At 47.5% G+C, this 24,624-nt stretch overlaps 1 protein-coding gene across 1 annotated transcript in view; it reads right to left on the reverse strand.

Annotated features, from left to right (window-relative positions):
• Nucleotides 1-886: 886 nt before the first annotated feature.
• The window catches only part of LOC147621395 (uncharacterized), a 54,701-nt gene continuing 30,963 nt past the window's right edge, over nt 887-24,624 (reverse strand). The window contains exons 8-9 of the mRNA XM_086824151.1: nt 2,916-3,061; nt 887-2,751 (exon numbers count right to left, since the gene is read on the reverse strand). Coding sequence (XP_086680277.1) covers nt 1,333-2,751; nt 2,916-3,061 — 1,565 coding nt within the window. The 3' untranslated portion in view covers nt 887-1,332. The remainder of the gene's footprint in view (nt 2,752-2,915; nt 3,062-24,624) is intronic.

A 24,624-nucleotide genomic window follows, 5' to 3' on the forward strand; every position in this document is an offset into this window, starting at 1 on the left:
AGATGTAATGGACGAGATAATCAATCGAAAGGAGAGCCAGTGAAGCAAGATATTTGAATATAATTGGATTTGAAACAAGGAAATTGAAGCCCATTGGAGATAGTAGGGGTGGCAATTCCAATGGAGATACAAGAAAACCTCTGCCAGCCCACAAACAGAAGTGAGAACAGTAAGGGAGTTTTCCCCACACCCAGAAGCAGATTGGCAAGATAGCATGCAACAAGCCCGTACATAGATGCAAGCCCGTACAGAGCATGCAACAAGCCCGTACATAGATGCAATCCAAGTTTGATTGCTTTTAAAATATGAACTCACAATGAAAGCCAATCACCGAGATAAGATGTTATTCTTCATGGGCATGTAGATGCCCTGACATCATAATTGGAACCATGATTTCCTAGTTTACTTTGCTAATTAAAAACTTACACGACTTCCACAAGCCTTTGCTACTACAAAAAGAGATTGAAAGGTGTACAGCGTTGTTAATTTTGGCATTGCTTTGGTAGGAAACGTGCTCATCTTTTATAGAGATCAACCTTTGGTCAATAACATGGTGATGCAAGCTTTGATTGATTATATCATTAAGCTTTGATATCTCATTTCGTTTCTGAAATGGAATCGTTCAGCGCCAGAGTCGCAGCCACAAGATAGGAGGAAAGATTAATGTAATATGCCTTCATCTCACTGCAGACCCCATACGGCGATGTCTTTGCAAGAGTAGCCAACCTTCTGATCTTTAGGCGTCTCTGCATCTTGTTAGATGCATCTCAAATTTCATGTAGATGCATCACAAATTTCTTGAGTGTGAGCACTACGTAAAAACAAGCTAAAATGAATGAGCACAATGTCCATATTACAAGGACCTTCATAACATACTGTGAAGAAGTGACCAAAAAAAAACCCTTCAAAGCTGCTCATTTGATTCACTATTGCTGTCTGTCTACATGTCAAATGAAGATGAGAATAAGAGCACGTACATGGAATAAATGAAGCCTTTTGGCCATCTCACTAGGACAAGGCAATCTAAGACAGATGAGCTGTGAGATGGGGCTGGAGTTTTGGATTGGTCTCAGCTAACTAACCCTGTATACAGTAGAGTTTCATACACTACCACCATGTGACCAAATAGGATGAAGTACAAGCACCACTTAGCCGGCCATGATCCATCCCTCTGTTCTGCGATGCGATTACATCTCAGAACATCATAAACAGCATGCCAGGCCACTAAAAACAGCATTGACTACATTGCTATACCAGGAGGCTTAGCCAAGAGAGGAATTCAGAGGTATGCAAACGTGTGTATGCTGGGTGACCGGCTCTAATGAAAAAAGATCACAACTGCAATACTAGATCAGGCTGCTGGGCATCAGTTAGATTACAAGAGGTCTGAGCAAGAGAAGGTTTGGGAGTGAGCAAACTTACATTCAAGTCGGGGGTTAAAGAATGAGATAAATTTGAGGCCTCTTGCGAAGGATACATCCTAGAAACAAATCCCCGGGCTTGATTTTTACTCTCTGAAATATTTGAAGCTGAGAAGTGAGACTGTGACTTCACATGATCAGTGCCCTGCAAGTCATGGGTATTCACAAGATAAGACTCTTGCAAACCACAAGGACCAAGACCTCCAAGCTGTGGCCCTTGTTTTACAGAAGCTAGCTGATCCATCTGAACTAAATTTTGTTGTACACTTGATGATACATCACGAGAAAATTGATGCTGCAGGAACTGAGGCACAGTTGTAGCAATCCTCTTGTTTTCTTGTTGAGCAGCAGCTAGTCTTGATTGAAACTTGGGCTGCTGAGTAGCATCCTCCACATCTTGATGTTGGGCTGACTGGCTAGCAATGGCATTGCCGGAAAGCTGAGTAGCATCCTCTACATCTTGATGTTGAGCTGAGTAGCTAGCAATGGCATTGCCAGAAATCTTGGTTTGAGATGGAGACTGCAAGCCAGGAGCACTACCAGGGTTCATCTGCTGCTTTTCAATGCCAAGAAGCAAAGGAGTTGTACTCATCATCCCAAGGTCTTGACTACTTGACAACTGTCTAGGCCATCCATACCGGCTTTCTTGGCCTGTAAACTCCCTGCCTGTGTTAACGAAGCTAGCTTCAGAATCAAGATTGACACTTCTGTTTGAACTTCCCTCAAGGCCTTGTTCCCTTAAGAGGTTATGACTTCCACCTGTACCACGAGCATGGGCATGCTGTAAGGTGGAAGCTTGCTCCATTGGTTTGCTAGAGGCCCAAGAAAATAGCCTGCCATTCTGTGATACCAACTCAAGAAGTTTCGACTGAGATACTTCTGCTGTCAGATTTGCCCCCGTGAGACCAAGGTTCAAAGCAGCTTGTGCATGCAGCTGATCTGGATGCAATGATTTGGATACAAATTGATATACCTCTGGAACTTTCTCAGCAGAGCAGCACTCCTCTGCTGCCGAACTTGGAACTGACTTTGTTGAGGTACTGCACACCACTTCCTTGAGACCTTGCTGGATGGAATTACTACCATGAAAACCTGGCAGAGACTTAGCAAGAACCTTAGACTCACTAGGAAGCACTGAATTCAATTGACCTTTTGTTGATGGAAACACACCGGAAGGTGGCTCAAGAACCCAGCCTGGGCCAAATGGAACACCTGGTGGGAGTGCTTTCCGTATTTTTTCCGCTGTAACTTTCCAAATTGTAGGACCTAGATCTGCAGAAAAACGAGCTAAACTTCTTGCATAGGCAAAATCCTGTTGTTGATGTCCTGTCTGCTCAAGGGAACCAATACCCAAACAGAACAAGAGAATGAACAACAGAATGAATCAAAAGTTGGAGACAAGATTGCATGCGCACACAAAAAGATGGGATTTTTGGCAGAGGCAGCGGACACATACATGAAAAGGGAAAATTAAATAAAGCAGGGAGCTCTTACAGGCATTAACTGCTGCATTTCACCTCCAAATGCCATCAATGTTGGCCCAACATCACAAACTAAAGAGTCTGGATGATAAGTATTTCGGCAATCATCTTTGTACAGTGGCATCCTTTTACCATCTCTAATGCTCGTAGGCTTGAAAACTGCAAGTGGTCCAAAAACAGCTTCATATGTCATTTTGGCCTTTTGAAGACATAAATACAACTTTCTTTCTTTCTCTCTCTCTCTCAAGCGTGCGCGTGCACACACACATTGGGCCTATTTTTCTTGGCATTTCTTATGCATGTTTATGTTTATGATCAGGTACACATGGAACATATGTAGCATTTTTGGTCTCATAGACCCATTGGATCTATATTAGAAGAGGTTACCAAACCCAAATTTAGAAAGGAATGGTGAATGTTTCTGATCATAGATCCACTAGATTAGATTACTACGACTTTCTTTCATTTAAAGCTTCTCTTTTGTTGGACAAGATATTAAGCTTAACCCCCAGCCCCTCCACCGTGCTAGGTGCTGCCCTCCTTGCCCTGCGCGCAGCCCCCTTTTAGCTGTCGCCCCATCCGTTCCACCACTGCTGCCCCCTCCCACCCTGCTAAGCCTCGCCAGCCCTGCCTTGTCCTAATCTACTTATCCAGCCCCACATCCCCGCATGCGCCCTCCGCCTTTTTCCTGCGTGTGCCCCTTTCGCTCCCTGCTCCTCTCTAGCCATCCCTCTTTTTGTAGCCCCTCACTCTCCGAGCAGGTGTTTAGCTTTCAGGTTGTTCATCGGCAAGAGTAGGCACTTCTAGTCTTCACCTTCCAGTAGGACTCCATGGCAGCTGCTCCGTCGTCCCCGGCCGAGGCTGCCGTCTCTTGCCTATTTTCAGAGGCAGACCTCCAGATCTTAGCTTCATCAATATCCTCCCTTGCGGCCTCTACTTTGGTTTGCAAGGTCGTAAGGAGCCACCCTACACGGGGACAAATCCAGGATTTGCTCCAGGCAGCACTCATCGACGAGCCCTGAAAAATCACCAACGTACATTTTCCTAAGCTTGGCTATTCTCATGTGGAGTTTGATTCACCCACACAGTGGGGCTGATCGTGTGATGCAGCAGAGTGCCATCATGATATGCAACACATGCATTTTTTGTGAGATGGCACCATGGCTTCGACCCTGCATCCGACACCCTAGCAGGTGTATCTAGTTTCCTCGTGATAGTTTGCTTCCATGGCCTCCGGAAGGAGCATCACCCACTGATTTGATCGATTGGGTGATCAATAGGGTACGTTTTGGAGGTGGTGGCGCATCCCATCCATCAGAGTCTGCATTGCTTCCCCAGATCTTCCGCAAGTTATTGCGCTCCCAAGCCTCACACAGACTCCCATGTGGATCTCCCAGTTAGACATTGGAACATGGATACTTTCAAGGTTGGGGAATCCAAGTATTCACACCTTTAGGCACTAGGTTCTTCACATTTCAGGATAGCAGCTATCAAACATTAGGATTTCTGTAGTTCTGGTCATACAGCAGCATAGAATACACTTTAGTGCCCATCCGCACCTCGGAGGAGCTCCTAGACTCGGAGTTTGCGGATGACACTGCTGTCTATCTTCAGGGAGGGGAGGAGAACCTCCGCCGCTTCGCCTCAGCCATGGACAGGTTTGGCAGAGCTTCGGGCGGTTTGATCAACTGGCACAAGTCGTGTGGGTTGTGGGTCAGTTCTGTGCCCCCCCCCGACTTGGAGGCCAGTTGATGGGTTTCAGTGGCTGCCCCCCGGCACTACAATGCGCTATTTGGGATGCTATGTGGGCATTGACATATCTCCGGAGCAGCAGATAGCCCCCCTTCTTCTGAGCATTCGGAAGAAGCTTCTGTATTGGAGTACCGCTCGTTTATCTCTGGCTGGCCGAGTGGTTGTGGCCAACCAGGTTCTGCTTGCTACCATGTGGTACATCACTTCTTGCTGGGCCTTCTCTCGGGCGTGCATTGGCCAGGTGCAGAGGCTCATCAGGAACTTTCTTTGGTCCGGTGGCGACGGGCGGCCCGCCAGGGCCAAGGTGGCATGGGCTGTGATCACTCAGCCGAGGGAGAGAGGCGGCCTGGGCATAGTTGATCCTATTTGTCAGAGCCGAGCTTTGCTTGGCAAGTTGGTGGTTCGTGGCCTCCTACCAGGCGCTGAGCCGTGGAAGGAGTTTCTTGTTTCCAGGATTCTCAGCCGCACTCCTCTTAGCGGCCCCTGGACCCCCAGCATCACGTGGATCTTTACAGAGCAACGATCCAGAGGAGTGGGCCTTGGCTTCGAGGAGCGTTTTGCAGCTAGCCTTCTGAGGGCCTAGGAGCATCTGAGGCCGTCACTCTTCCAGACTCCCCCGGGCACCGATGAGGAGCGCCTGAGGCAGCCATTGATCTGGAACCCCTTGATCCGACTTCCCAGTGGTCATATGGTTGGATCGCGATCTCACGTGTCATGGGGCCCGTTGAGCTCCAGCCCAGCCCAGTCCCTAGACGACTGGATATGTTTTCAGCAGCTGCCTCTAGAGGTTCAGGAGAGGAGACTCAGCGGGATGAGGGGCAGAGAGTTGATGAGGCAGGACATTGAGGCGGCCATCCCCCGGGAGTGGCGGACTCCAGTACAGGACCCTCCACCTCCACAGTGGATGGGCGTCTTTACTCAGCATGAGATCCTTCTAGCGGTCTGCGGCTCAGCAGAGAGAGTCGCCCCACTCACCTTCGAGGTGGGAGAGGGAGGCCAGCTTCAGAGGACCCGACCAGATTTGGATGAGTTCCAGGGTTGTATCTTTCATGTTGGAGGAGAATGACTCAAACACAAGAGCCTTAGCCAAGGAAGTGCAGAGGAGATAGAGAAGAGTGAGAGTGAGAGAGAGAGAGAGAACTCACACAATGCTCAAGAATATCTTGAATGTCTTATTGAGGCTCAAGGGAGACCTCGTATTTATAGTGATACAAGGGTATGGGCGGGCGCCCAACTTATGGGGCGCCCGGCGGACCAAATACAAAGAATGCCTTTACAAGGCCCAAATGAGGGCCAAATGTACAAGTAAATATATGGCCGCGAAGCTCTCGACAAGAGCTACGCGATGATCAAGGTCTGGAGGCGAAACTGGGACTTTATACCCAACAACCTCCCACTTAAAGGGCCAGTGAAGCTCCTCTAAGCTATGTAACTCCCACCCGCTGTAGACACATATCAAGCTGTGCTTTTGGCAAACTTTTGGTGAGAGCATCTGCAGGGTTCTCATGAGTGCCAATCTTGACCAAACTGATCAAGCCATCATCTAGCACCTGTCTGATGAAGTGATACCGTACATCAATGTGTTTGGTACGAGCATGAAACATGGCATTCTTAGCCAGGTATATGGCACTCTGGCTATCACAACCAAGGACCGGAGCCCTCTCTGGCAATCCAAACTCTGTGACAAGGCGTGCTAACCAAATGGCCTCCTTAGAAGCCTCTGTGACGGAGATGTACTCGGCCTCAGTAGTAGAAAGTGCTACTATCCTCTGGAGTCTAGAGCACCAAGAAACAGCACCACCTGCAAGAGTATAGATGTACCCACTAGTAGACTTGCGGGTATCAGAATCACCTGCCATGTCTGAATCACAATAACCCTGCACCTCAAGTGGACCTTTACCATACATAAGGCATTTCTTCTGTGTCCCCTTCAAGTACCTCAAAATAGACTTTATAGCATCCCAATGTGCTTTGCCCGGGTTGGACATAAAACGACTGACTACTCCCACTGAATGAGCAATGTCTGGCCGTGTAGCAACCATAGCATACATAAGCGATCCACAAGCAGAAGCATAAGGGATCCCACGCATAGTATTGGCTGCATCATCATCTTTTGGGCAATCATCCTTGGATAGTTTAACATAGGGCTGCAATGGAGCACCCAAAGGCTTAGAATCAGCCATGTTAAATCTATCAAGGACTTTCTGGATATACTTCTCCTGTGAGAGGAAAAGCAACTTCTGTGCTCTGTCCCGTCTAATCCGAAGACCCAAAATATGTTCAGCTGAACCCAAGTCCTTCATAGCAAAAGCTGACTTCAGCTGGTCCTTAAGAGCTTCCAAAATGCTCTTATTCTTCCCTGCAAGAAGCATGTCATCAACATACAGCACAAGTATCACTGGGCTGCCATCTGCATCAGTTTTAGTATACAAGCAATGATCTGCATGGCTACGATTAAACTTTTGGTTAAGCATGAAAGCATCAAACTTTTTGTACCACTGCCTCGGGGCTTGTTTCAGCCCATAGAGACTGCGCTTCAGCTTACAAACCAGATGTTCTTTGCCAGGAATGACAAAGCCTTCAGGCTGCTTCATATACAGCTCTTCATCTAAATCACCATGTAAGAAAGCTGTCTTTACATCCATCTGATACAGTTCTAAATCCAAAACAGCAGTGAGAGCAAACAAAACACGAAGGGTGGTCATTTTGACCACAGGAGAGAAGACCTCCTGAAAATCAATCCCTTCCTTCTGAGCATAGCCCTTAGCAACAAGGCGGGCTTTATACTTAGGCTGGCCGTCAACTGTCTTGACTTTGTACACCCACTTGTTAGGAATAGCCTTCCTTCCTTTGGGCAACTCAACCAAGTCCCAAGTGTCATTTGCATGTAGAGACTTAATCTCCTCCTGCATAGCATGCTCCCACTTGTTTCGGAGTTCACAAGACTTAGCCTCTTTGAAAGTAAGAGGCTCACCCTCATCTGTAAGCAAAACATGTTGCAAAGAGGGATCAAAACGCTGAGGTTCCCTCCGAAAGCGAGTAGACCTCCGTACCCAATGATCATTGGCTGGTTGGGGGTCAATATCGGGAGGAATCATAATTTCAGCATCAAAAGGCTGCGGGTTTTCACGAACAGCCTGATTTTCAGCATATAGGGGTTGCTGCCCTACACCTCCAGGAGCATGAAGCGGCTGTCCAACCTCTTCTGGCTCAAATATCACGGACTCATTATCTTCAGCCCTTTGTGAAGCATCCTGGGGCTCATTTTCAGCATCAATGGGTGGCTGCCCTTGCTGAAATTTGACCTTTTTCTGATCACCATGAGAGGCACAAACATTACGGAGCAGCTTTGCCTCATAAAATACAACATCCCGGCTGCGAACCACTTTGTTGGTTGATGGCAACCACACACGGTAGCCCATCTCACCTTCATCACCGTAGCCAACGAAGGTGCCCTTCTCGGACTTAGCATCAAGCTTGTTCCGGTCTTCCTTGCGGATATGCACATATGCATCACAACCAAAGATGCGTAAGTGGGCATATGAGGACGGTTTGCCAGACCAAACCTCCTCAGGGATTCCACCTTTCAAAGCTGTGTGTGGAGATCGATTGCAAACATGAACTGCAGTTTTCAAGGCTTCTCCCCAAAAATCCTGAGAGAGATTAGCTGTGGACAGCATGCATCGAATTCTTTCACACAGTGTACGATTATACCTTTCAGCCACACCATTTGAAGAGGGGCTATAGGGGGGTGTAAGTTCCCTCTTAATGCCATTATCATCACAAAATTTCTGAAATTTAGTACTAACAAACTCACCCCCATTGTCAGTGCGTAAGCATTTAATCTTCACTCCTGTTTGAGTATGAACAAATGCATAAAACTTTTGAAATGCAGCAAAAGCATCATCCTTAGATTTCAACAAAGTGATCCATACTTTTCGTGAGTGATCATCCACAAAAGACACAAAGTACTTTGAACCACCTTTAGATTTAATGGGCATGCTGCATATGTCAGAGTGGACCAAGTCCAACTTTTCAGCCTTGCGAGAGGCACGAGAGGAGTAAGAACTCCTATTCTGTTTCCCATACAAGCAATCATTACAAAAATCAAGCTTGCTTCCTTTTGCATCAAATTTGTTCAAAGAGGACAAAATGGAGAGACCCTTTTGGCTCATGTGGCCAAGTCTCTTATGCCAAAGCTCCATGTGGGAGCGTACCTCTGCAAAAGCAATAAACTTACCAGACAAAGCCTGACCATGAAGGCTATATAATGTTCCTTTCTTGCATCCTTTTGAAATCAGCCTTGTGCCTTTGGTCAATTTCCATGTGCCATTTCCAAATATGGCCGTGTATCCCAAGGCATCAAGCTGGCCCACAGACAAGAGACTGGTTTTCAAACCAGGAACATACCTCACATTTGGCAGCACAAACTCACTACCATCCTGCAAAGTCAAATTCACGGTGCCCATACCTTCAATATTGCAAGCATGATCATTCCCCAAGAACACCTTTCCTCGGGAGCCTGCAGTGAAAGTTGCAAAACACTCCTTGATAGGAGTTACATGAAAAGAGGCACCCGTGTCAATAATCCAAGTCTGTGAAAGCACATCAGATTCATACATCAAGGCATGAATAACATCTGGTTCTGTGACATGCAAGTTATGAACATCAAGTGCATTAGCAGAAAAAACACATAGCACATCATCTGAGTCAGACAGTTCCTCTATGACAACACCAGAGGCCACATTGGCCTTGCTCTTGTCCTTTTCAAACTCTTCTGCTTTGCTGGAACTACTCTCTTTTTCCTTCTTTTTGTCATTTGAATGACTGGATTTCTTCTTCCGGTCTTGCTCCATCTTGTAAAATTTGCAATCTGGCTTCTTGTGGCCTTTACGACCACACTGGTAGCATGTAACATCAGACTGCTGGCCCTTGCTCTTGCTTCTACCCTTTGAATTGGTAGTAGTATTTCCCCGCTTGGTCGTCCTTCCTCGTGAGACATTTGCTGAACCGCTAGTCTCTGAGGTCTTCCTCCGGATATCTTCATTGAGAATAGCACCCCTGACTCCATCAAAAGTTAGGTTGGGATTTGTCCCAAGTGACACCACAAGTGTTTCCCAAGAGTCAGGCAAAGTAGTGAGCAAAAAGATAGCTTTCAACTTATCATCAAAAGCAGGCAATCCAGAATCCTGCATCTGATTAAGCACCCCTGTGAAAGTAGTAATATGCTCTACTGCATTCTTAGAATCATCAAGTTGCATATTCATGAGTTTCCTGATGAGATGTACCTGGTTCACTGGCGTGGTGATCTCATAGGTGCTTCTCAGCTTCTCCCAAACGGCATAGGCTGTTGTCAGCCCTTTGAGGTCTACAAGAACCTCATCAGCAACAGCCATCTGGAGATAGGCAACGGCCTTTCTGTTCAGGATTCCCCATTCATCATCTGTCATAGCAGCGGGTTTGAACTGCTCAAGTGCAGTATCACATTCCCGCAGATAGAGGATATTCTGAATCCTCACCTTCCAAAGATCAAACCCAGTGCCTGCAAACTTCTTAATCTCTAGTAGACCCTTAAGATCACTTGTAGACGCCATGACTTATCAAACTGACACTTCAGAAAGTAAGTAATAGCAAGATGTTATGTACCAGATATGGGTTGACTTGTAGGATGCTCGTAGATTGATGAAACAACTTCAAGTGAAGGTGACGTCGGAAGAGAATCACCAGATGTCGATGTAAACTCGCCGAGGGGCAGAAAGTTGCTGTCTTTGGTGTTGCTCGAAGATCCCGTCTGCTGGAGGGCCGTGAGGCAAAGACGGCTGCTGCTAGTGGCCGTGGGACTGCTGGCTGCAGCCCGGACTGCTGCTGGTGGTCGTGGGGCTGCTGGCTGCAGCCCTAGCTGCTGCTGGTAGTCGTGGGGCTGCTGGCAGCAGCGTTGGCTGCTGCTGGTAGTCGTGGGGCTGCTGGCTGCAGCCCTAGCTGCTGCTGATGGCAGCCGTACAGCAGGCAGAGAACAAGACCACAGAAAACGCTGCTGTTTACAGCAGCGCAGCACCAAAAACGCAGCACAGAAACGCAGCAATGGAGTGCAAAAAAAAACGCAGCACAAGGGGGAGCAAGGGATAGAAGAAACGCAGCACAAGGGGGCAGCAGAGGGAGAGAAAAAACGCAGCACAAGGGGGCAGCAGAGGGAGAGAATAAAAAAAAAACGCAGCACTCTAGAAAGAAAAACGCACCATCTTGATGATAAAAAGGGAGGTGTTTGACGATCCCGTAGTCAAGTGGTGGAAGACACCTCTAACTCCATAGCTTCTGCATACAGCTTCCCTCCATAGCTCTGATACCAGTTGTTGGAGGAGAATGACTCAAACACAAGAGCCTTAGCCAAGGAAGTGCAGAGGAGATAGAGAAGAGTGAGAGTGAGAGAGAGAGAGAGAACTCACACAATGCTCAAGAATATCTTGAATGTCTTATTGAGGCTCAAGGGAGACCTCGTATTTATAGTGATACAAGGGTATGGGCGGGCGCCCAACTTATGGGGCGCCCGGCGGACCAAATACAAAGAATGCCTTTACAAGGCCCAAATGAGGGCCAAATGTACAAGTAAATATATGGCCGCGAAGCTCTCGACAAGAGCTACGCGATGATCAAGGTCTGGAGGCGAAACTGGGACTTTATACCCAACATTTCAGAGGGTGCGGGTGGTCGGCTTTCATCAGAGACAGTGGCATGTAGACCCCTCACCGGCCTCGATAGGGGAGGACTATTCTTGGAGATTATGGGCTTGGGATAGCAGGCCTCTTATTCGCCTTCAGTGGGATCCAGGCGAGTGGCTTTGGCGAGATCCCTACTCGGCCCCTACCAGCCCAGGCACCCTCTTTTTTCAGTACATAGCGAGGTTGGGGCGGCGGATCCAGAGGCACAGGATAGTGGGCACCCCGGCGGCGGCCGGGCATTGGCGGCGACAGGGGCTCTCCGCCTTCCTTAGGGACTTTTGGCAGCGCCTTTGGGCCAGCTTCCGGCCCCGGAAGGTGACGCTTTTTCTCTGGTTTACAGCGCATAGAGGACTGGCTGTGGGTTTTTGGCTAGCTTTTGGCAGACACCCAGCGCCTTGCCCTCGGTGCGGCCATGCACAGGAGTCACAGCGGCACTGCTTATGGGATTGCCCACAGGCACAGCAGGTCTGGCAGCACGCTCTCAGGATGGTTTTTGCAGGCTCGCCAGGTGAGATGATGGTGACGTGGGGTGCGCTGGCTTGGGCCACGGACAGCGGCCCGGCCCTTGGATACGAGGACATCCCTGGCAGTGTGACCATCCAGGTCTCTGACAGGGCGATGGCGGTGGTTCCGACGCCAGACTTCTCTTCGGCAGTCTCCCAGGAGGGGGACGGGCACAGATGGGAGATGATCAGCAGCATGACGGCTTGGCACATATGGAGAGCCCAATGCAGGGAGGCCATAGACCGCCAGGCGACTCCACCGGCGGAGGTCATACAGGCCCTCTGGGTGGACATCATTCACACCTTGAGAGGACACTGGGGGAAACTTCAGGGCGACTCGGATCGCATGAGAGATCGCCGCAAGGCATTCCTCCGCACTTGGCAGCCTGGCCCTTTCCTCATCGCGAGGGGCGAGGATGTCACTTGGCACTACAGGCCTCCAGTTTGGCTCTTCTCACCTCCCGCATGTACTACTAGGTAGCCCCCCCCCCCCCCCCCCCCCCCCCCCCCCAGAGAGCGGCCAGCCACGGGGGTGGAGCTCCGGTGTTCACTGTGTTTATTATCCCTCCTTGTGAGGTGAGCTTTGTAGCCTTATGACGTTTTCTCATTAACTAATAGAAGGATCGTTTTTCCAAAAAAAAAAAAAAAGAATACACTTTAGTGCACTCACTTTGAGGCTAGGTCGAGTGCCTATATAAAGGACCCTCACGTAGCATTATTCATTGGATTACATGACCAAGATTATATACATAATGGAAAGAAGATGATTAATCCTCTAGATCAACCTGAAGCAAGTTCCCTTGTGCTCTAGGCTTGGAGTATTTTGCAAGGATAGTTTGAGATGAAGAGTCTCAACAGGGTGATCAATTTGGAAAGTCAGCTATATGGTTCGTCTCTTAATAGGTAACTCTGCATTTCTTACATTACTCAAGTGAAGGACTTACAGGACAATAGTGGCCATTGACTCCAAAGTTGACAGTACACACTTGGCACATATGGTCTTGAGCAACTTGCCTCCTTATTGTAGTTTTATCACTTCTTTGACAATTGGGCATAGGCATAAGCCTCTTGATTTTGACAGCACTGATACTTGAAGAAGAGATGAGGAACAAAAGGCTTGAGCAGGCAGGTAAAGGTGAGGAGCAGGTTTTGCTGCACCATTCAGCACAAAGAAAGAAGAGAAGGGAAAGTCAAAGTCAAAGGTTTAGTGTTGGTATTGTGATAAGAAGGGCCACACCATAAGGTTTTGAGCAGGTTTTGCTGCACCATTCAGCACAAAGAAAGAAGAGAAGGGTAAGTCAAAGTCAAAGGTTTAGTGGTTGGTATTGCGATAAGAAGGCCACACCATAAGGTCTGTGACGTGAAGAAAAGGGACAAGGGCCAACATAAAGCAAAGAAGCCAGCATCTAGTTCTTCATCAGATGACAACAAAACAAGGCTTCAGAGGTGGCTACTAGTGCAGTGTCAGCTATTGTGTTAACTTCAGCGGATGCAATGGCATCTGTTGATGCTAACTGGTCCTAGTCTTGAGCTCGCCTTTTACATCTCTTTGGATCTAGAGGGAGATGTGGAAGGAAGAGGGATATTGATTCTCCCCCTTATCTAGACGGGGTCTTCATCGGCAAACTTAGAGTGCACACTAGTGCTTAGGAGAGATTTAGCGTGGCAACACCTATATTGGTCATGGGTCACTCCCAAAGGACTGATCATTGTCTTCTTTGGAGGACGCGAGCTGTTCATCATAACCTAACTTCTAAGGCAGCAGGTCAAGTTGTGCAACAATGAGTGGCGGGTATGGTGCAGAGATGGTGACAAGTTGATGATGATGATGACGAGTTGATGTTGTTGATGCCAGGAGCAAGAGGTAGGCATGACCAGTTTCGAGGCAAAACAGCAGTGTTAAAGATGACGATGAGGTCTGCAGGTTGTGCGTAGTAGCAATAGTAGAGGACCGTAGTCATCGCGCGATGAACATGGGTATGGTGGTGTGTGTGACAGCCAGCCAAGTGTAAGTTGCCTTGAGTTGAGGCAATGGAAAGAGGATAATGTGAACAGTCGATATTCAACATTATGGTGGGCACGAGTAGGTTATGGCGACGACAACGATGATGATGATGATGAACGATGACAATGACAACGATGGTGGCAGCATGGCGGGCATCTGGTGTTGCGAGGCTTAAGAGATACGCTTGCTTACCATAAAAGCTTCAAAGGTTGCTAGAGGGAGGGTACGCCAATGGCGAGGTCCGTTGGGTGATGAAGATTAGTATGGCAGAGATGTCAGCAAGATGAGGTGGTAAACGCTTGAAATTATCAAGCTGTCCTTACTCTTCGAAAAAATAATCAAACTTAAGAGGTGGTAAAGGTTAATATATAGCCTTAGTGATATACATTAAAAAGAACTAAATCAAACTTAAGAGGTGGTAAAGGTTAATATATAGCCTTAGTGATATACATTAAAAAGAACTTCTAATAGGGGTGGTTCATACACTCACTTACCTCTCAGACTTGAGTAAAGAACACCCTCCTCCACCCTCCTTATGTACACGACCTATATCAATACTAAATTCATCTCCCCCAAAAAAGGTTTTATAAAAAACACTGACCATGTATATAACAAGGTTCAATTCCATTACTCCATAGAGCAGCAAAGACCCCCTCCCTCACACTTATGATAACTCAGAAATGCTCATCTAAGATCTATACCCCACAACCAGGACCCAACAGAAAACTGGAATTATATGTACAAGTGCAAAGGCATGTAATTGAAGTCCACCCCCACGTAAACTAAGAAGCTAGGAAAAGAGCAGAGGTGCCCAAAACCCCTTTATAGCCACCAACAATTGTACTCCAAAATCCAAAACCTATCAAGATCTATTACTTCGATCCTTGAAAGTTGTCACCTTTGCACTTCAACTTAAAAGAATCCAAGCAACTCCACAACCCCAACTAACCTCTCTCACTATCCATTTCCTTGGATGCACCTCAATCACTGCACTTGACTGAAGGAAAGCTCATGGATACCTTCATACGTGTCCTCCCTAGTAAAACCCCGTGACAGTTATGCACAAACAAACATTGGAAATCAAACTTGAAAGCCCCCAAGCCAAAAATGACCAGATCAAGGGGAATTGAAAAAAGTTCTGAAAGATTAATGTCCAATCAATGCAAGTACAGAACCAAATGGACTTAGTGTGCGTATGGCTGCTGATAGAAATTTTGACTACCCAAGAAGATCACCGCGAACGGGAGATGGCAGAAATACAAGAGGAGATGGGTAAGATGAAAGAATAACATGCTAGACAGGTAGATGGAATGAAGAAAGAGATTGCCAAGCTGAATGGAGAAATACAAGACTGAGAGAAGGAAGAAGGGGAAATCAGTCCCTAAGTTGCAAACCTCAAGGTGAAGCTTTAGGAGGACATTGTGGAGATTGAAAGGGCTGCAGTAGTGAGGAACGAAGTTAAGAAGGAATGGATAGAGGTCACCAAGAGACACAAGACACCACACATGCCCACTATTATTCACGACGTGATTGAGGAGAATAAAAGAAGGAAGATTCGGGCATTACATGTGCGGGTGGTTGGGCTGCAAGAAGGTGAGTCTGCCAAGGCAGACGCCATCACACACTGTCAGAAAATGAGCATAGAAGGCACACCATATATGGATGCATGGAGAGCAGGTAAGGACACCACACCCACTACTACTCAAATTCAAGGACACCACCAGTCGGTGAAATAGACCTTCGTAAGGTCTCTGGCACGGGTACTTAGCTTATATTCAACAAAACAATAATTTCACACGTAAAACCTTGAGAAAATCTAAAAATAAACAAGAAAGAGAGAGAGTAGAGAAAGAAGACACCACGCTAGGGATCGAAATAGCCTTGGGCAGACCCCCCCTCCAAGTTATATTAGATAAAACTCCTTGGAGCCTTGAGTACAAGTTCTTAGAGCTAGAGAGCTCTCTTGTCTTTTCACATGTCTTAACAATGAGAGAATAGCTGAATTTATAGTTCTTGCCCAAAAGCACTTGAGAAAAGCGCTTTAAAACTCACTTACAGTCCAAAAAGCATCTTTTTAATAATAAAAGCTCTTCTCTTTTTAGTTTTTAAAAAGCTTTTAATCTTTTGCTTTCCAAAAGCTAGTCACATCATTCCAAGCCTATAAGGCGACTATGCATTACTTTCCTACCACGTGTCAGTGCCATGTCACCATCGTCACAACATCAATGCCACACCACCTTTTTTTCAAAACTTTTTTTCTCTAATTTTTTTTCCAAACTTTTTTTTTGCACGCGCATTGCGTTTTTGCATATCAACCACCTATATTTTGATGCTCCGGTCCCATCAACTTATATCCTCAACTGTTAGGTCTTGCTTTTCTCTGCTTTTTTGTGGGCTTAGCTTTCTCTCTCTGGCTCTTGAGACATGGTTCTTCATGCGGAATGTCCTCCTCTTCTCTTGTGCTTGGCTTGCCCTCACGATTTTCACCCTTCACACAGAGTGACCTTGGGTTTTGACCTCTCTGGCAGATACTCCCAACCCTTGCACCTCTAGAATCACCCTCAAGCAGGAGTTTCCCAGCATGATTCTCTTCCTGTCAAGGGTACACACCTATTATATGTCAAAAGAGACAAACACGTGCACACATGCTCGTCCTTGGGTTTAACAGGGCATCCCTGACCCTTGGTACACATACACAAATATGCTCATGAGCATAAATCAAATAAACAAATGAATGCACAAACAGTTCCTTGGTTTTGACACCAATTTCCTTGGTTTTTACACCAATTCCTACTGTAGTCCAACTACCCATGTCAATGTCTGACTATGATAGACTAACAGTATTCATATCCATGTACTCACTTTTGATTTCCTTCACTGATAAGCAGTGCCTCCATGAGATGGCTAGTCCCGTGAGTCTTGAACAAAAGATTTAGTGTCGTTCAATCTCAAAGTTGCTCCTTTTGGATACTTGGACAACAACCCTCGAGTTCTAGAATTCCTAATTCCCTACAGTGGAATATAAACCTTGTGCATTCTCCTTTGTTCATGGTTCCTTGGATGTCAAAATACAAAGGCCAATGATATGCCCTCGCCTTCTAATCAAGTGTCGTCAACTGAAAAGCTTCCTGATATGCTTGTAAAACCTGTGGATACGTTCATATCCACCCACTTGGCATCCATAGCCGAATAATTCTTGAACTTGGACAAGGTACTTTCTAGTAAACCTTGCCATGTGATGATCCCCTTCTTTCCTTATGAAAGACAATCAGCTCTAGTTAAAGAACTTCCTCTAGTTCTTCAACTTCTCGTGGATCCTCGTTCACTGGTTTCAAAGGTCGAGACCCTCATAAGCTCTTAGGAGACTCACATGAAAAGCATTCTGAATCCTTCAATGATCGGGTAATGCCAGTCTGAAAGCCACATCGTTGATCTTTTCGAATATTTTGGAAAGGTCCATAGTACCAATTGGACAACTTAGGATAAACCTTCTCTTTGCCCTTCTTGCGAAGCCTTGCTTTCTCAAACTTCAACAATACCCAATCACCTTCCTTGTACTCCACCGCCCGCAACTTTTTTCTACTTAGCCCTTGACCTCTCTATGGCTATTTGCACCTGTGCAAAAGCCGCATCCAAATCTCCGACGTACTCATCTTCTACAAAGATCGCATCCTTAGTCCTTGGAAGTGGTGGTAAACGACCTCAAACGGCACCTTTCCTATGGAACTATGCACTGTATTGTTGTAGGCAAACTCTACTAGTGGAAGATACTTCTCCCACTCCGTTTTCGTTTCTGCCACATAGCACTTTAACAAATCCAATACGGCTGAATATCTCACTATGGTCATCCATCTGTGTATGATACAAGGAAGAAAAATCCAATTTCATCTCCATATTATCAAACAATGCCCTCCAAAATAAATTGGTGGTCCACCAACGATAGACTTCGGCATTCCATGATGTTTGAACACCTATGCTGGAAAAATCCTTGCCATGTAGTCTACCTTGATGGTCTTCCTACTGGAATGAAATGAGCTTGCTTACTAAACTTATTCACAATGGTCCAAATAAAATCATTCCTAAACTTTGACTTCAGCAAGTCAAAATTGAAGGCCATCGCTATACTTTCCCATGGCCTCTCGGGCACGGGTAGAGACATAAGCAATCCTAGAGTCTTTTGACGATTATACTTGAACTTTTGACAAGTCAAACACTCGGTTATATACTTGTCAATATCCTTTCTTATTCTAGGCCAATAGAAGTACCGTTCCAATGCCTGCGTAGTAGAAGAAATATCTTTCTGCCCTGCATAAGGTGGTGCATGTGACTCTTCAATCACTTTTTGCCTCAAATCCTTGGTTAAACATAACCATGTATCCATCATCAAATATCCCTCTTTCAAGGAATAGTGATTAAGTGTCTAACCATCCTCTACCTATCCCACCAAAGTCTTCATTATGCACATAGTGATCTCTCATGAAATCCAACTCTCTATGATAGGCAATGATCACTGAATGTACCTGTGGTATCCTAGATAGAGAATCTCCAACCACATTCTTCTTTTCAAGTGTATGGATAATCTAGAAATGAAACATGGACAAAAAGTTTTGCCCAACTCATATGCTTCTCGGAAAGCCTACTTTGGGTTAGAAAATATCTCAAACGTTGATGATCCATCTTCACCATGAAATCAACCCCAAGCAAATAATGTTTCCATGAAGTAAGAGCATGAATCACGGCTAGAAGTTCTTTCTCACAAACCTGCAAGTGTTTCTCGGCATGTTGCAACTTTCAGCTCTCAAAGGCAAACCACATGCCCTTCTTGTTGCAAAATTGCCCCTAAAAAATTTCCACTTGCATCACATTCCACCACAAAAGGTGTCAAATCCCCATAGGATCACCTCGTAGAACGCTCCTAGTACAAGACTCGAAACCTGCAAACAAACCAAGCAAACGTGAAGGGGATGCAGGCCTGACTCACCTCCCAACCTTGACAGCCGTGGGCAAGCCCACAAGTCTTGGTTGTCCCCACCAAGCCACGAGCTGAGCTAACTAGTTGAACGTGCCGACCAATCTCTACCTCGTGACGTCCCTGTCAGAATATGCAGCGGAAATGATATCCAAACTTGGGTAGACAAGAGCAAGTAGACTGCAGAAAATAATCAGCACAAGAAACACTGAGAGATGTGTGTAAACTCTTCTCTATACACAAGATCCCGGAAATACTGAATGAGAAAGTGAAGGAGGATGAGGGGCAATATATACAATCCCATGAGGGCAGTCGGCCAGCTCTAGAAAGGGCCCACGACTGAGTAAAATCCCACGACTGCTGAATATAGCAGTCGGCCAGCTCCAGATGCCCCACGCCTAGACAGAACAAGTCGGCCAGCACTCCTACAGCCCACGACTGATACAGATGCAGTCGGCCAGCTTCAGAGTGCTCCTGGCATCAACTGGCAGCCCTCCAACCACTAGAAAAAAATGGGAAAAATAGGAAAAAAATACGGGGAGTGTGGAAAAATGATATACGGGCGGGCACACCCACAATAGAGGCCCTGGTGTATACAAATAGACAGGAGATGACTTCTAACACCCCCTCTCAGCTCCTGGCTGTGAAACCAACCCCAGGGAGCTGGAGTGCCGCCTGAGCGTAGCCTGAGGTAGAGACTTCGTGAAGAGGTCCGCCACATTGTCCTCCGTCGAACAATAAAGTAGCAAGATGTCACCCGCCAAAATCTTCTCACGAACAAAGTGATACTGTATCTCTATATGCTTGGTCCGGGCATGGAAAACCGGGTTCCGAGCAATAGCTATACAACTCTAGTTATCACACTGGATGACTGTGGGCTCCCTCTGTGGAAACCCCATCTCGCCTAGCAGCCTCCGCAGCCATACAACCTCACAAGCAGCACCACAAGCAGCCTGATACTCTGCCTCTGTCGAAGAAAGGGCAATAGTTGGCTGCTTCTTGCTGCTCCAAGAAACCGAATCCTGAGCCGAGGGTAAAAGTGTATCCTGAAGTAGACCTCCTCGTGTCTGGATCTCCTCCCCAATCTGAGTCACTCCAACCTTGGAGCTTGACTCCATTCCCTCCTGTGTAAAAGAGTCCCAGATCCTTCGTACTCTGCAGATACCGCAAGATCCGCAATCCTGCGTCCCAATGAGTCTTCAATGGCGTCTGCATAAAAGAGCTCAACAGCCCCACGGAGAAGCTCAAGTCCAATCTGGTGTTCAGCAACCAGATCAATGAACCAACCAACTTCCGGTACTGCGAGGCATCAACTGGCTCACAAGGATCTGTAACTGTTAACTTTGTGTTCGGGTCCATCGGCGAAGTAATAGGCTTGCAGTTCTCCATCCCAAAGGCCTCAAGCACCTCATGAACATACCGCTGCTGAGAGATGAAAAACCCCCTCTGGGTCTGCCAGATCTCCAATCCCAAGAAGAAGTGGAGTAAGCCTAAGTCGGTCATCTCAAACTCCTTTGACAAGGCAGCCTTCGTCACTCCAATGTGCTCCACATGACCGCCGGTGAGAATGAGATCATCCACATAAAGGATGATGAGTGTGACCATGCCGCGTTCCCGAAAGAGATACAGGTTTGGATCTGCAACCGATCTCTGAAATCCAATCTGAATAAAGAAGGAATCAATCTTCTGATTCCAAGCCCTGGGAGCCTGCTTAAGACCATACAAGGCCTTACGTAACCTGTAAACCATCCCTTCCGATCCTGGAACAATAAAGCCTGGAGGCTGCTCAACGTACACCTCCTCCTGCAGGTCACCATTAAGGAACGCCGATTTTACATCCATTTGGTACACAGGCCACCTCTGAGAAGAAGCAAGGGCAAGAACGGTCCGAATCGTCGTCATCCGCACTGTCGGTGCAAAGGTATCCTCGTAGTCGATGCCTGGCCGCTGAGCATAACCCTTAGCCACGAGCCTGGCTTTGTGTTTGTCCACCGACCCATCAGCCGCGTACTTGGTCTTAAAGACCCATTTGACACCAATGGACTGACCGCTTCGACGGCCTCGGTACCAACTCCCAAGTGTTGTTCTTCTCGATGGCATCAAGTTCCACCTGCATGGCTTCCCTCCAAGTATCCTGTGAAAGGGCTTCCTTTACGGAAGTGGGCTCTTTATCCCGCATGATACGAGACATAAGAGCATAGTTCACCTGAAGAAGCTCCGCCGTGTTGCTTTTATCTCGGACTCGATGTGATCTTCGAGGGCCGTCCTCTGTGGTCCACTCGGAGGGTAGCTCCGTGACACCTGACTCCCGAAGGGTGTCTAACAACCACCTAGGTACTCGAACAGATCGTGGAGCCTCCTGTGGTCGCGGGGGCTCAACTCCAGCTGCGGGCTCAACCTCCTGTGATGACTGAGGTGGATCAACTGGAGTGGTATACTGGGAATCATCATCAGACTCCTCTGGATCTCCAAGAAGTGGCGGCTCCTCGACAGTGGATGCTGGAACATGCTCGTCAAAGACCACATCCCGGCTGACAACAATCTCGTTCCTCTCTGGATCATACAACCTGTATCCCTTGGAAAGAGAGTTATACCCCACAAATACCAGCTTGCGGGACTTGGAGTCAAGCTTCCCCCTCTGCTTCTTCGGAATATGTACATACGCGTCACTCCCAAAGACACGAAAGTGCGAGACATCGGGTTTCCTGCCAAAATATGCCTCAAATGGAGTCATATGGGGTACAGAAGTCGTCGGAGAGCGGTTTATGGTATGGACAGCTGTTGCCACAGCCTCACCCAAAAGTGGACGAGGAAGATCTCGATGCTCCAGCATGGTCCTCGCCATCTCCACCACAGTCATGTTCTTACGTTCAACAACTCCATTCTCCAAAGGCGATCCGGTATTCGCCAATTCCCTCTTGATGCCATGATCTGCACAAAACCAAAAAAATACAGTCGAGGGGAATTCACCTCCTTTGTCAGCCCTGAGAGTCTTGACCTGAAATCCAGACTCTTTCTCCACCATCACGTGCCAATCCTTGAACCGAGCAAAAGCCTGGTCCTTCTGTGAAAGAAAGTAGACCCACGTGAATCTCGTACAATCATCAACAAGCAGCATGAAGTAGAGAGATCCTCCCAAGGATGGTATCTGCTGTGGTCCACACAAGTCAGTGTGAATCAACTCCAAAGGTTTCGAAGCCCGCCTGGAAGCCTGCTTCGGAAAGGATTCCCTGTGCTGCTTACCACGTATGCAAGAACTGCAACGTCCTTGCCTACTACCAACATCTGGCAAACCAACCACCATCTGGTCCCGGAAGGCACGCCGCAAAGCATCCACATTTAAGTGGCCAAAACGAAAGTGCCCCAGATCTCCGACCTGAGAGCCTGTCAATGAGGAGAGTGCAGAGAGCTTGTAGATGCCGTTCTCCACACCGCCTTCCCAAACAACTTTGCCTGTCTCACGGTCCCTTAGAGCAACTGAATGCTCCGCAAATTCCACCCGAAAGCCAGTCTTGCATACCTCATGCACTGACAAAAGATGAAAGCCCAGAGCAGGGATATAAAGAACACGGGAAGCATGCTTGCCCCCCTTGCCGTCGGGAATGATCTCCATCCGGCCCTCACTATGAATCGGAATAGTGGAGTTATCGCCAATAAAGATACGACCTGACTGCTGTTTCAGATCCAGGAAGAAGTCACGGGATGGAGTCATGTGCCTGGAAGCGCCACTGTCGAGAATCCACTCCCGAGTATCCTTTGCGGTGAAGCCAACTGCCTCCTCGCTCGAAGACGATGAATCATCGGAGTCCACCATCTCCAAGTGCACAAATGCCGGAGTCTTCGCAGCTGAGGCTGAGGAATCAGCACTCTTCCCTGTCCGCTTAGGACACTTCCTCCAGTAGTGGCCTTTCTCGCCACAATCATTACACGATCTTTCGGCCTTCAGCTTCTCTCGTTCTGGATCAGGCTTCTTCTCGGAAGACTTCTCCGGTGAAGCCTTCCCTTTGCCCTTGTTGGTATTACGGCCTTTCGACCATTGGCCAGTTAAGGCCTCCGAACCTCCGCCGTGAGGAGGGTTCGTGAAACGTTCCTCCTGGTCCAAGACCATTGGCACAAGCTCCTCCCAAGTAATGGTGCTGAGCCTGCCACTAGTGATCAACGAGGAATAGAAAGCAGAATACTGACCAGGCAAGTGGGAAAGTAACGTGATGGCCATATCTTCAGATGATATCTCTTTCCCAGCTTGAAGGACTTCCTGCTGAAGGGCCTGCAGCTTGTTAATGTGTTCCCGCATCGTCGAAGACTTTGCAGGGTTCATAACCCGCATCTGCACTTCCAAGGATATCCGCTTCATGGGTGACACCCTGTTGTACAAAGAAGCCAAGTGCTCCCATATGCCTCTCGCCAGCGTCATGTGCTTCACATGGTTGATCACCTGTGGTGTGCAATTGAGGAATATAAACGACCGGACCCTGGCGTTGACACGGTCCCACATTTATGCCTGTGCCTCTCGGTCCTTCCTCGTCGATAATAACTCCCCTTCCTCAGCTTCCGGCCTTGGCACCCCTTTGATAATAAAATCAGCAAGATCATATGACTCCAGAACTGACTCCATCATGACCTTCCAGATGCCATAATTGGACCCGTCCAACTGCCGATCCACTGGGAACGTGGGGAGAGTCGGAATCTTCACGTGCTTCTCTGCCATCTCGAGTAAATCCGCCATCTCGGAGAGTAACCTGAAAGAGTGGGTGGGTGGGAAAAATTTGAAAATCAGAAAATATGCGAGTGGCTGTCCAGCCCCTTTGCCCGCCTTCCTCTTGCACCTTCACTTCCCGTTCAGCCCGAAACAGTCCACCGCTCCCCCTCTTGCTCAGAAAAACGCCCAAGATCTCCTAGAGCCTAGGGCTCTGATACCATGTCAGAATATGCAGCGCAAATGATATCCAAACTTGGGCAGACAAGAGCAAGTAGACTGCAGAAAATAATCAGCACAAGAAACACTGAGAGATGTGTGTAAACTCTTCTCTATACACAAGATCCCGGAAATACTGAATGAGAAAGTGGAGGAGGATGAGGGGCAATATATACAATCCCATGAGGGCAGTCGGCCAGCTCTAGAAAGGGCCCACGACTGAGTAAAATCCCACGACTGCTGAATATAGCAGTCGGCCAGCTCCAGATGCCCCACGCCTAGACAGAACAAGTCGGCCAGCACTCCTACAGCCCACGGCTGATACAGATGCAGTCGGCCAGCTTCAGAGTGCTCCTGGCATCAACTGGCAGCCCTCCAGCCACTAGAAAAAAATGGGAAAAATAGGGAAAAAATACGGGGAGTGTGGAAAAATAAAATACGGACGGGCACACCCACAACAGAGGCCCTGGTGTATACAAATAGACAGGAGATGACTTCTAACAGTCCCATACCGCCACGGAGCTACCCTTGCGGGCCTCGAGACTACTGCCAACCTTGGCTACATAAAGTAGGTGCACATCTGCACTAGATCCAAGCTCCTGACCATAGAGCTCTCACAAAGACACGCGAGACTCTATGAACTAATGACTAACCTTGGCCACCCTTTTATAGGCTCTTGGCCGGTCATCGGGCATCCACACTTGGATGCCCGCCCATCCATACTTGGATGCCCGCCCGTTAGTCTATCCCTAACTCAGCTCACCAATCAGCCTGCCTAGCTCCAAGCTTCCCCAAACCTCGAAGCTAGTCTTGTGTGCGTGTAGCACACGGTAGATACACACTGTGCATATGACAAAAGGTT

This window comes from Cibotium barometz, chromosome 30, assembly GCF_041138505.1.
Source record: "Cibotium barometz isolate CiBa-2024 chromosome 30, ASM4113850v1, whole genome shotgun sequence".
NCBI lineage: Eukaryota > Viridiplantae > Streptophyta > Polypodiopsida > Cyatheales > Cibotiaceae > Cibotium > Cibotium barometz.